We start from the raw sequence: 12,769 nt of genomic DNA on the forward strand, positions 1-12,769 counted from the left end.
TGCCTGTGTGTGACTTGGATCTGAACCAGACCTGTGACCAGGGTTTTCCATGAGGAGGGTTCACAGGCTGTGGGGCCAGTGTGAAGGGGAGAAAGTGCCAGCAGTTCTCACTGTGGGTGATGGACACACGAGTTGTGGTGTTTTACCCTCTTGCAGTAATAAAGCAGGAAAGAGACAGAGTTGATGGGGCGAGAACTGTGTGTCTGTGGTGAGGCAGACATGCTGGGCCTGGGGCGCAGGAGCCTGGGTGTCAAAGGCCCTGCCTGTGACTGTGAGCAGCTCCTGTCCATGTTTGACTGGAAGTCGGAGTATGGTCGCCTCAGCCTCCTCAGCACTGCCCCCTTCTCTCTGTCTCTGGGGAACCCTGGGCTGCCTAGACCTGGGGCAAGACAATTGTCTGAAGGCCGCGTGTGTGTGCCTGGGTCAGCTGTGTCCTGGCTTGACCCTGACAAGGGTTGAGGCCACAACAGCCGGCCCTGGGCTGCTCTCTCTACAGATCCTGACCGGAGAGGACTGGAATGCGGTCATGTACCACGGGATCGAGTCGCAAGGTGGCGTCAGCAGAGGAATGTTCTCCTCCTTCTACTTCATTGTCCTCACTCTGTTTGGGAACTGTATCCTTCTGGGGCTCCCGCAGGAGGGCCTGGGGATGTGTTGGCCGTGAGTGGGAATGATGCCTTCTGCGCTGAGCCTGGGGGAGGGCATCCTACCAGCAGTCTGGAGCCGGCCATGGGTGCTCGCTTGCTTGAAGTAGGAGCTCACTTGGGGTGCCCAGAGGTGGGGGTGGATGCACACCCTCAGCTGTGCAGGAGGGACCCTGAGCGAGCGCTGTGGGGCAATGGCATGAACTCACAGTGGAAGTGACCCATGAAAGAGCTCCTCGAAGGAAAAGCACAGTGACCAAGGTCCTTGGTGGAGTGGGGGCTGGCCAGCAGGGTGAAGAGGAGGCCACTTGCACAGGCCTCGCCCATGCTGGGACCTGTGGTGGTCGCTCAGCCTCTGCGTCCTTGTTGCCCTGTCTCTGGAGAGGCTCCTGGGGCCAGTTCAAGGTTGGGGGTGCTCAGCTCGTGCAGTCTGCACCCTCGTGGCACCGATGGCTTTCTTGTTGAGCACCTCAAGGGAGTGGCGCCGAGGATGTCCTGTTGGAAAAAGAAGGCAGAAGGCAGTGAGCAAGACCTGGGCTCACAGGGGATCACCATGGGCTTGCATGTTTAGGTCTGTCCTCAGTATACTGCTCAGGACCCACAAGGCGGTGAGCCTCTGTCTCCCCCACAGCCTGTGGAAGCAGATTTGTCACCTGGCAGGAAGACCTGCAGAGGTTGGGGTGCAGGCAGGCAGACTGTGTCCTCTAAGCTTGGGTCTGGAAGGTCTAGAAGGGGTCTGTGGGCATTGCTGGAGGCTGCATAGAGGTTGGTGGTGAGCAGGGACTGGGGAGCTGGAGGGTGCTGGTGGCAGAGCTGGGGTGTACCTGGGAATGCCAGGGGCCCAAAGAGGGTCTGGAGCCGGCAGGATCTGCAGAGGTGAGGGCTCCTGATTCCCATGGGGGCAGTCGAGCTGTAACTGTGAGGGTCTGTTGGGCAGGGGCTTCTTTTCCTCAGCTAGAGCCATCCAGACACCCTGCTGAATGTCTTCCTGGCCATTGCTGTGGACAACCTTGCCAATGCTCAGGAGCTGACCAAGGTAGGCAGGATTGCCCCCTGCAGTCTATGCAGGAGGAGTTGGCCCAGTCTATGTCACCCTGGGTGAGGCTGCAGAGCCAGGAGGGGGTTGGGTGCTGGGTCATGGCCCCCATGACCACTGTCCAGGGAGCCTCCTCAAGGTTCTGGGCAGGGGAGTAGTCTACCATGTTGGGCAGTGGGGGTTGCAGCCGAGGAAGCCTGGAAGGCAGAAGGCAGGTGGGCAGGTTCCCGGGGAAGCCCCGGCAGCAGCAGGACAGGCGGGATGGGTGCAGCAGAAGGGCTGGCAGGAGGTGCAGCTGCGAGAGTGCCTGGCCTCTGCCTCAGCACAGGCCTATGATGTGGAGAGAGCCACATGGCATGGACCCCAGGGCTGTGAGGGACTGGCCTGCCTCATGCCTGGGGGAGCAGCTGGCAGCCTCATCTTGACACATGAGAGCCACAGCTGGACGGCTTCTCTGCAGGCAGGTCTCAGCAGGCATCGTTGAGTGCTCTCTCATCCCTGAACACAGTGGGGAATGTGCTCACATATCTCTCCCTCTGTGGTTTTCCTCCTAATGACACGGCCTCCTGCAAGCTCACGGTCACCCCCCACAGCCCTGGACACACTTGGCCAGGCCACCTGCTGTCTTAGCCTCAGCCTCCTGCGTGCAGGATGCTGAGTCTGGGCTGGCTGTGCCCTGCTGCAGGCGCTGTGTGATGCTCCATGCTTCAGGCATGTGTTTGTGTGTGTGTGTGTGTGTGCCCCGTGATACCTCAGTGTGCGTCCCTCTGTGTTCTGTCACTGGACAGCATTGACACCTGCCTGCCCCTGTGATACCTGAGCTGACACAGCTCAGTCATGGCAGTCCCATGGGGCCTGCCCCTGAACATCTTCCCCATTGTGGGACTGAGGAGGGCAGTTCGGGAACCCTCTCTGCAGACGTGGAGGTACAGGTGCACTGGTAGGTGTGCATCTGACAGAGCGTGCCATTCGAGCATCCCTCTGCCTCTGCCCAGCTCTCCTGCTCCCACACCTCAGGCCTGGGCCGTGGCCATGCCTGTGGGTCTGACCCCTTCCTCAATTGGCTCCTGCCTTCTGAGGACTCAGGAGTGCCACAAGCCAGCCTGTTGCTGTTGTCCTCCCAGGCAGACACTGTGTCTTGTCTGGGAGTGGTTGGTGCCTTTGGCCCAGCTGCCTGGGATGGGGCACCTGTGCACCCACGGAGCTTACTTTACTGTCAGAATTTCCAGGATTGAGGAACTTGGGGTGGAGTGGACACTTGTTGTCCAGGGCCAGTGGTGAGTCTGAGGATGCTGAGGATACAGTGTCGCCCCCCCCCCCCCCCGAGGATGCAGTGTGTCCCCTACTCCCCTGAGGATGCAGTATGCCCCTACACAATCCCCTGAGGACACAGTGTGCCCCTACACACTCCCCTAAGGACACAGTGTTCTCCCCCACTCTCCTGAGGACACAGTGTGCCCCCCACTCCCCTGAGGACACAGTGTGCCCCCTGACACTCCCCTGAGGACACAGTGTGCCCCCACTCCCCTGAGGACACAGTGTGCCCCCCACTCTCCTGAGGACACAGTGTGCCCCCTGACACTCCCCTGAGGACACAGTGTGCCCCCCCACTCCCCTGAGGATGCAGTGTGCCCCCCCACTCCCCTAGGGACACAGTGTGCCCCCCACTCCCCTGAGGACGCAGTGTGCCCCCCACTCCCCTAAGGACACAGTGTTCTCCCCCACTCTCCTGAGGACACAGTGTGCTGCCCACTCCCCTAAGGACACACTGTGCCCCCACACCCCCCCGAGGACACAGTGTTCCCCCTGACACTCCCCTGAGGACACAGTGTGCCGCCCACTCCCCTAAGGACACAGTGTTCTCCCCCACTCTCCTGAGGACACAGTGTGCCGCCCACTCCCATAAGGACACAGTGTTTCCCCCACTCCCCTAAGGCCCCCACTCTCCTGAGGACGCAGTGTGCCCCCCACTCTCCTGAGGACACAGTGTTCCCCCCCACTCCCCTGAGGACACAGTGTGCCCCCCACTCCCCTGAGGACACAGTGTTCCCCCTGACATTCCCCTGAGGATGCAGTGTGCCCCCCCACTCCCTGAGGACACAGTGTTCCCCCTGGCACTCCCCTGAGGATGCAGTGTGCCCCCCACTGCCCTGAGGACACAGTGTGCCCCCCACTCCTCTGAGAATGCAGCGTTCCCCCTGACACTCCCCTGAGGACACAGTATGCCCCCCACTCTCCTGAGGACAGTGTTCCCCCCACTCCCCTGAGGACACAGTGTTCCCCTCCCACTCCCCTGAGGATGCAGTGTACTCCCACTCCCCTGAGGACACAGTGTTCCCCCGACACTCCCCTGAGGACGCAGTGTGCCCCCTGACACTCCCCTGAGGACGCAGTGTTCCCCCAAGGACACTGTCCCCCCGCCCCGGGGACACGGTGTGTCCTCCCCCCCACTCCCCTGAGGATGCCCTGTGTCCTCCCCACACTCCTAAGGTGCAGCCCTGGAGCCAGGAACTTGCCTGCTTCACGAAGGTCCATGTCTGGCTGTGGGGCTGTGCTGGCGAGAGCCCTAAAGGACAGGACATGGCTCCTGCTGCCTCTGTGTCCCCAGACAGGGCATCGTGTGTTCTCTCAAGTGGGATTTTTTTTTTTTGACAGGCAGAGTGGACAGTGAGAGAGAGAGAGACAGAGAGAAAGGTCTTCCTTTGCCGTTGGTTCACTCTCCAATGGCCGCCGCGGCCAGCGCGCTGCGGCCGGCGCACCGCGCTGATCCGATGGCAGGAGCCAGGAGCCAGGTGCTTTTCCTGGTCTCCCATGGGGTGCAGGGCCCAAGCACCTGGGCCATCCTCCACTGCACTCCCTGGTCACAGCAGAGAGCTGGCCTGGAAGAGGGGCAACCGGGACAGAATCCGGCGCCCCAACCGGGACTAGAACCTGGTGTGCTGGCGCCGCTAGGCGGAGGATTAGCCTAGTGAGCCACGGCGCCGGCCCTCAAGTGGGATTTTTTTACAGATCATTCTGGTGACTTCAGGTCTGCGTGAGCTGCCCATCCAGAGTCCAGGAGCAGAGCATGTTACCATTGTTTTGTGACTTGGGGTCATGGCGAGAAGGTCTTTCTGGGAGTCCATTTCCTGCCCCAGGTGCATCTGCCCATCCTGTGGCATGTGGTCCATCTGTCGTAAGCCTGGTGACACCTGGCCACAGGTGGTGCCCCTCACCTCCATTCATGGCTCTGCAGGAAAGGCCACCTTCATCCAAGCATCACAAGTGCTCCTGGGAGGACAGGTGGGATGAAAGGAGGCACAGGTGTGTGTTTTCATGGGTCAAATGAGCAGAGAAGTCCAGGTGGCAGCTGGGTGCCTGCGTGCCAACACAGATCATCAGCTTGTGAGCGTCCTGGGAGATGGTGCAAGCCAGAGGGTGCTGAGGGGGAACCCTGGGGATGGTCACCTCCAAGTCACAGACGTAGAGAAGGAGACCCTGAGGGTCGGGCCTGAGAGCTCGTGTGCTGAGTCGTGGGTGAGTGCTGACACGGGGGCTGGCTGCCTGGCCCCTCTGTGCAGAAGGCAGTAGGGACACAGGCCCAGGAGAAAGGGCTGATGGCACTGTAGTGGCCCAGCATGCAGGGGGACACTCTTCTTGTGTTGAAACAGGATGAAGAGGAGATGGAAGAAGCAGCCAATCAGAAACTCGCCTTGCAGAAGGCCAAGGAAGTGGCTGAAGTCAGCCCCATGTCTGCTGCGAACATCTCCATTGCCGCGTAAGCTCCTGGGGTGGTTGTGGGCAGCAGAGGCCCCTGGCAGAGGCCCGCCTTGGCCGCGGCTCATGAGGACACAGCCCATGCCCTGGAGCAGCTGCGAGGGACCTGGCACTGTGGCCCCTCGCAGTCTGAAAGGATGGTGTGGCTGGGGGCAGCCCTCATGTTGCTCGTGCCTGGACAGATGCAGGGCAGCTCCAGGCCACCCCCAGCTGTGCCTGGGCGACACCCAGGGAAAGGAGTCAGTGTGTTGATTTTGCACACAGCCTTTCAGAAATGTTTTGTAAACAGAGATTCTAGGGGGTCCCTCAGCTTCCATGTGGCCTCTGTTGGGTTTGGTGCTTGGACAGAGGGTACGGGCTTCTGTGATGAGGAGGTGTGTGGGGCCCTGGCCTGCCTGCTGTTCCTGGGCCTCCAGCACACTGCGGGTGCACAGTCGAAGGGTTAGAGAGTTTAGAGGGCCCAGAGAACTCAGCCCATGGCCATGGCTGCAGTGGGCAGGGGGACATCAGCGCCCGGGGAAGGAGGGACAGAGACCAGCCCATGGCCTGCTCATGGGCTGGGCCACAAATCAGCAGAAGTGCCTACTGGGAACTTGCCCACTGGGCAGGCTGAGTCTGGCTCTGGAGCTGCTGGCTGTGTCTGGCTGCACGCCCACTCCCGCACTCCTGCGCTCATGCTGACCATCTGGCCCCTGGCTTTGTAGCTGGCCACTCTCCTTTCTGTGACCAGAGTGCCAGGCATGCCACAAGCACATCTGTGGTGACCTGTGTCTGCACTACGAGTAGATTTGTGGGCAGAAAGACAAGTGTGCTACATGGAAGTACCGTGTGTGTGTGTGGGGGGGTGCATGTGTGAGCATGCAGCATGTCTGAGTGCCTGTGTGGACACATGTGAGCATGTGCAGTGTGCCTATGTGAGCATACAGAGTCGAGTTTGTGTGTGTGCATATTTATGCCTGCATGAGTGTGTGCAGTGTGCCTGTGTGAGTGTGCACATGTGTGCCTGTGTGAGTAGTATCCCTGAGTTTGTGTGTGTGCCTTTGTGAGTGTGTGCAGTGTGAGTGTGCAAGTGGGCACCTGTGTGAGCATGTGTAGGTGTATGTCACCAGGGGAATCTTGTCTCCATGTTAAGAAGAAAGTGCTGGCTTTTGAGGGAGAAGCAGCCAGAAGAGGGTGCAGCTCCCTGCAGAGAGCCTGGCTGGGTGTGGGCGCAGAGTTGGCTCGGCTGCTGTGGTCATTTCACTGTGCTCAGTTCAACTATGTGGCTGGTTACTTGGTGGGTGTAGTTTGGTCACCTGGCTCACCCTCACCCTTCCTTGTGGGCCTGCAGGTCGGTAGAGATCTATAGTAGAGCCCGTGGGGAAGTCATTTTGCTTGTTCAGCCCCGGCCTTGTGTGGCCTCCTGGAGTGCCTGTGTGGAACTTCAGCCCCAGCTGCCTGCCACGGCTGCCTGTTCCTCGGGAGTGGGGGTGAGGTCCACTCCCATCTGGGCCTGAGACCTTGGAGAGGAGGGTGCCAAGGCCCTGGGAAGTGTGTCAGGTCCACAGGATCTAGACTTTTCTCTGCCACCACTCCTGTCCGCTTGGATGTTGCAGGATTGCTTTCAGGACGTGAGGTGCCAAGCTGGCTCTTCTCCCACGGGCTGCACGTGACACCCGCTGTGGGCCTGAGCCCCACAGAGTTGCCAAGTGGGAAAGGTGCTTCTTTTCTCCTGGGGGCCCAAAGGTGCCGTGCTGCCCAGTGGGTCTCAGGCTGGGAGGTAGCTCTGGGCCCCATGTCACAGCCTCACATCCAGGAAGGGGGAGCAGACGCAGGCCCGTGGTGGGTCCTACTCTGCCTGAGAGGCAGCTCTGGGCCCCTATCCTCAGCATACCTGTCAAACGAGGTGTCAGTCTGACTTGACCACAGATCCCGCAGGTACCAGCCTCTGGGGAGTGGTTTGGCCTCGGTGTGTGTGAGTGGTGGATGTAAAGGCCGTCTGCCTGTGTCCCTATGCTTGTGTCCTGCAGCTGAGTCACGTGGTGTGGAGTGGGCGCACCACTGCAACCTTCTGCATCTGAGAGGCCCTCAGGGGTGCTTGTCTCACTGACATGGTGGGGGTGGGACCCCACACAGGGGTGACCCAAGGCTCCAGGGAGACCCTCTGAGACTGGGGCTGCCTTTAGCCCCTGGGAGGGAAGGGACCCAAGCCCGAGCCATCTTCCTGGTTCTCTTTGCAGTATCACCCCCATCCCCAGCTAGACTTCTGAACACTGGCACTCACGCTCTTGCCACACATGCATACGCATGCACTTGTACTCTCACATTTACATACTCCCTGACACATGTCACACACCCATGCACACACTGTCACCACATACACACATGCACATGTCCTGTCATGTTCACACACTGACACATGTGCTCATACATATGCTCTCACCATACATGCACACAATGCATTCATGCTGTCATGTTCACACAGTCCCTGACACTCACATGTGCTCACACACATGCACATGCTCTCACCACACATGCATGCATGCACTCATGCTTTCACGTTCACATACACCCTGACACTCACATGTGCTCACACACACACTCTCACCACATATGCACATGTATGCACTTGAGCTTTCACATTCACAGATGTGTGCTCCATCTCTTACATGTGCTCACATGTGTCCACACACATGTGCTCTTACACCCTCACCACACATGCACATGCATGCACTCATGCTCCCACATTCACACATGTGGTCAGTCTCACATGTGCTCACATGTGTTCACACATATGCTGTCACTGCACACACACACCTATGCCCTGGTGCTCCCACATTCACACATGTGCTCAATCTATCACATGTGCTCACATATATTCACACACAGTCACCACACATGCACTCATGCTCCTGCATTCACACACATGCTCAGTCTATCACATGTGCCCACATGTGTTCACGCAGTCACCACACATGCACTCATGTTCCCACATTCACACACATGTGTTCAGTCTCTTGCATGTGCCCACATGTGTTCACATACATGCTGTCACTGCACACACACACCCATACCCTGGTGCTCTCACATTCACACACATGTTCAGTCTTTCACATGTGTTTACACACATGCTCTTACATGCACATGCATGCTCTCATGTTCACATGCTCCCTCTCATTTGTGCTCACATGCACATCACATGCTGTCACACTCTGCATCTCACATGCAGGCAGTCCCACAAGTGTGCTTGTACATTCACACTCACACTATCACATTCACTCAGTCTCACACACAATTTGCGTTCAGAATACCATGCACTGTCACACATTCACACATGTGCTCACACTCTAATGTTCATACACTTGCTCACATGTGCTCATACTGGTATTCACACTGTCACACTATCACATTCACTCCCCCTCAGTCTCACACACAATTTACATTCACAGTATCACGCATACACACATTCACACATGTGTGCCCATAGCCACTGACAGTCTCACACATTCACACGTGTGCTCATACAGTCTCACAGACACGTGTGCTCACACTGTCACACACATTCACACACGTGTGCTCATAGCTACTGACAGTCTCACACTCACTTTCACAAAACACATCCTGTCTGCACCCAGGGCCTGAGGGCAGGTGAGCTGCTGAGTGCACAGGAAGTTGCAATGACCTTGCCCTTGACAAGGATACACTGGAAACTCAACTGGCCCTGCCAGGAAGGTTACTGGAAAGGGAAACAGCCATAAAGAGATCCTTGGGTTCTTTTCTGCTGTGTTTGGAAGAGCTTCTAGGGTATCATTTGGAATGCAGTTGCACCCATAGGGAAGGTCAGCTGGTGCTGGAGCTGGACTGGCCACTGTGGGGATCCTGGCTGACTAGAAACTCTTGGGTTACAGTGGGAAGGCAGGCATGGAGGGCACCGGGGTCCAGCACTGTCACGAGTATGGCTCCCAACCCCCTGCTAGCCTGCGGTGCTCCACTGCAAGGCCAGCAGACAACACGATCAGCCTGCCCCGGCTCTGGGGTTATAGGAAATGGGTGCAGAGTCTTTCTAACCCTGCTGTTCTCTAGGGCACTGTGCACTGAGCAATGGCTACAGTCTCCAAGATAACAGCTTCTCGTCTTGAAGCCATTATGGGGTTTCTGTGTTCACCTTGGTTTCACTTTTCTGCACATGTGGGATTGGTCAATTTCTCTTTTGCCCCGAGGTCTCTGAAGGTGCACACCGCAGCCTGTGCCTGCATGGAGTGTCTCTCGGGACTTTCTTTCTGGTCTTCTCACTTCTGTTTTGTTTTGTTTTTTGCATGTGCAGTTTTGTAAAGCAAACTCGAGGTACTGTATCTCGCAGCTCATCTGTCTCCAGCGTAAATTCACCGTGAGTCGCTCTGCTACGATAATCCATCCGTGGCTCCATGACTGCTACATGCACACACCTCCCCCTACCTCCGACTCTGCTTTCCCACCTCGAGCATTCGCTTCCTGGGGCAGCTTGGGCAAGCCTTGTGCCCGGGCAGGGAGTGGTGGGCAGGCTCCCCGACAGGCCCATGTCCTGCCCACTGGCTCAGCCCTCCCTGAGCCCAGCCCCTCCTGTAACTCCTCTTGTCTGTTGTCTGTCCGTGCACAATCACTTCGGTGTCTCGAGTGTGTCATGGGCTCCTGTGAGCAAAGGTGGCACAGAGTGTTCTGTGGCGGCTCCTTGGCGACGCTCTTGGTCCTCCTAGCCACCCTGACATCTGTGGCTCTCAGCAAGTCCTTGTTCTATCAGGGCAGAGCCGCTGTTTGACTGGACAGAGCCCACAGAGGAGCCACAGACACCCTAGGCTGGCTCTCCTGGAGGTGAGACGAGCCTGACCGACTGGCCTCCCCTGGGGCAGCGCTTCCTGGGCAGTGCTCCTGGGTGGTCTGGGTGCTCTTGAAGGTGAGGTCACGCTCTGCCAGTGAGCGAGTCCTTGAAGTGGTTGGGCACAGTTGGGTCAGCTGGATGGAGGTGGTGACGCAGGTGCCCCTGCATCCTGAGGGCGGTGAGCTCCTGTTTGCCCCGCTCCTGTGCTCCCTTCTTGCTGGGCCCAGTCTTTCCGTAGGTGCTACAGGGGCCCTGACAGCTGGCCGCACATTGAATGACCCACCTGGGGGTGTCACCCCAGGCTACCTCATGTATCAGCACGAGCAGCAGAGACCCTCGTGGCTCCTTGATGTGTCCTACAGCCACGCAGAGTGCACAGCCTGGGTGTGGTTGCTCTGTCCTGTAGGCCAGGGTCAGGATGTCATGGTGGTGGCTCCACCATGGGACTCCTTCAAAAGCCCTGTAATTAAGGGCTTTGTCTGGGTGACGGTCCCTAGCCACACTGCATGGGGAGTGGAGAGTGGTGGGGCTCTCTCATTCTCAGTGGGACTAACCCCCCCATACAGTGTCCAGAACAGGTGCAGGCTGACACCAGCAAGGAAGAGAGGCCTGGCAGGCAGACTCAGAGGCTGGGGGATGCATCCAGGCAGGAGTGCAGCTGGGCTGCTGGCATCTGGTTATGTTAGGGCTCAGAGTGACAGGCCCAGAAGGAGCAGGCGGAGGCACTGCAGAGGGGCTGATGTGGAAGTGGGCAGTGGCCCCTTTGCAGGCCACTCAGGGTTGTGCTTCTCCTGGGCACTCGTGACGGCCTCCCAGCCCCAGGCCCTCAGTCCAGCAGGCAGCTGGACCCTTCCTGCACCTGAGAGTCCACTCCTGCCTGTGTGGACAGACACTGAGCCAGCCAGCAGCCGCTGTGTGTGTCCCTCCCCTTCACCACCTGTCTTCCGAAAGAACTGCAATGTTCTCCCCACAGTCTGTGGCTTCATCTGAGTGGGCTGCTGCCCTGCTGACCAGGTGGCTCAGTCCAGGCCCATCTTGGGCTGTGATGCAGAAGCCGGTGGTGGTGAGTGACTGTCAGCTCTCACAGAGCTCCTGCCTTGGTGAATTCCTACATGGCGGTCTTCCATTCTCATCACACAGCACCGAGCGTCGGACCCTCGCCTCTGGTGCTGGCACGGGGTGGCTGTGAATCTGTGGCAGCTCAGCTTCAACACATCAGGGGAGACAGGTCGGGGTCTGCAGGCCACTCTGCCCTCACTTGCCTGAGCCCCTAGCTGAAGGGACCAACACTGTGCTCTTCTGCTACCACACTTGTGAAGCACTGCCTGGAGCTGGCTCCCACACTGCAGCCCAGACTTCCCCTGCAGCGGGATGGGGTTTGATGTCTGTTGTCCTGGCCCAGCTAGTACGGGGCTGGGTCTCCCCTTGCCCGGTGGCCTCTGTCTCTTCCAGTTTCTGGCCTGGGCATCTGCAGGCCGCAGCTGCACTTTGTGCTTTTGGCGCAGCTGGGGTCTTGCTGAAGCCAAGGTCTTCTCTGGAGACCTCTCTCCTTTAGCCCTTGTACCCATCTGGTCCTGGCTCCATCAGCGCTCACAGGCCCTGGGCAGGCCACGTCCTGTCTCGAGGTTCATCTATGACTTGGGGACAGGATAGCACCTGATTCTTAGGGAGGCTGTAAGGGCTGGATGAGGTGGGCGCTGAGCCAGGAGCACTGTGCAGTGATCATGATGCCTGTACCACCATTGCCAGTGGTGCTGCTGCCACTGCCAAGACTGCTCAGGAGGCTCAGAGGCTGAGGAACGGAGGCTCTGGCCTCAGATAAGGCTTCTGCTTGGTGGAAGTGGGGCTGGCGCTGTCTACTGTAGTGTTCCCGTTCAGCAGAGAGCCCGGCATGCACCCTGGCTGTGGGGCCCTACACATGGTGCTGGAAATCGAGGCTCCGAGGTCAGGCCGGGCCTTCGGTGGCCTGGGCAACACCAGCCCAGCCTAGACCACCAGCTACCCCTGTGCTAGGGGTCCTGAAGGCCAGGTTCCAGCTCTGCCCCAGGAGGAAGGAGGGGCTATCCCTGGAGCCAAAGGAGAGGACATTAGGACCATGGGAGGGGGTTTCCCAGACCTGACTTCTGGGCTCCTGGTCATGGAGCTGAGTGGCGGCTGTCCAGCTGGGACTGAGTCTCTGGGGAAGCAGCTGAGGCTCTGTGTTTGCTCCTAGGAGGGTGAGATGGTCTCTTGGGCACTGCTGTCTGCTCCAGGTCAGCATCTGCCTCTTCTGGGGCTCGCTCGTAAACAGCCCTTTCTCCTTCTTACTGGTGGCTTTGCTCCTGGGAGAGGCAGTGGGGATGTGGCCCCTCCTGGGGCTGCTCTACTCTCACTCTGGATGGGGGCCCCCTGACCCCTTGGGGGCCATCAGCCCTGCCCGTTTGGATGATGTTCCTCGCCTCTCCCCTTGTTGGCCTCCCTGGGTGCAACTCACCTGCCCTGGAAGCCCATCTGTCCACT

At 58.7% G+C, this 12,769-nt stretch overlaps 1 protein-coding gene across 14 annotated transcripts in view; it reads left to right on the top strand.

The window, feature by feature from the left end:
- The window catches only part of CACNA1B (calcium voltage-gated channel subunit alpha1 B), a 201,815-nt gene that overhangs the window by 83,957 nt on the left and 105,089 nt on the right, over positions 1-12,769 (top strand). For 9 of the 14 annotated variants that reach the window (XR_016229208.1, XM_070068094.2, XM_070068043.2 and 6 more), the window contains exons 16-19: positions 497-614; positions 1,613-1,680; positions 5,331-5,437; positions 9,740-9,802. Coding sequence is in view for 13 of the 14 variants with exons in the window: in XM_070068094.2 (XP_069924195.1) it covers positions 497-614; positions 1,613-1,680; positions 5,331-5,437; positions 9,740-9,802 (356 nt within the window). In the remaining variant the exon portion in view is untranslated. 14 annotated transcript variants of the gene reach the window in all.

Source organism: Oryctolagus cuniculus, chromosome 1 (assembly GCF_051225735.1).
Source record: "Oryctolagus cuniculus isolate XC-2025 breed Fujian yellow rabbit chromosome 1, ASM5122573v1, whole genome shotgun sequence".
In the NCBI taxonomy this organism is placed as follows: Eukaryota; Metazoa; Chordata; class Mammalia; order Lagomorpha; family Leporidae; genus Oryctolagus; species Oryctolagus cuniculus.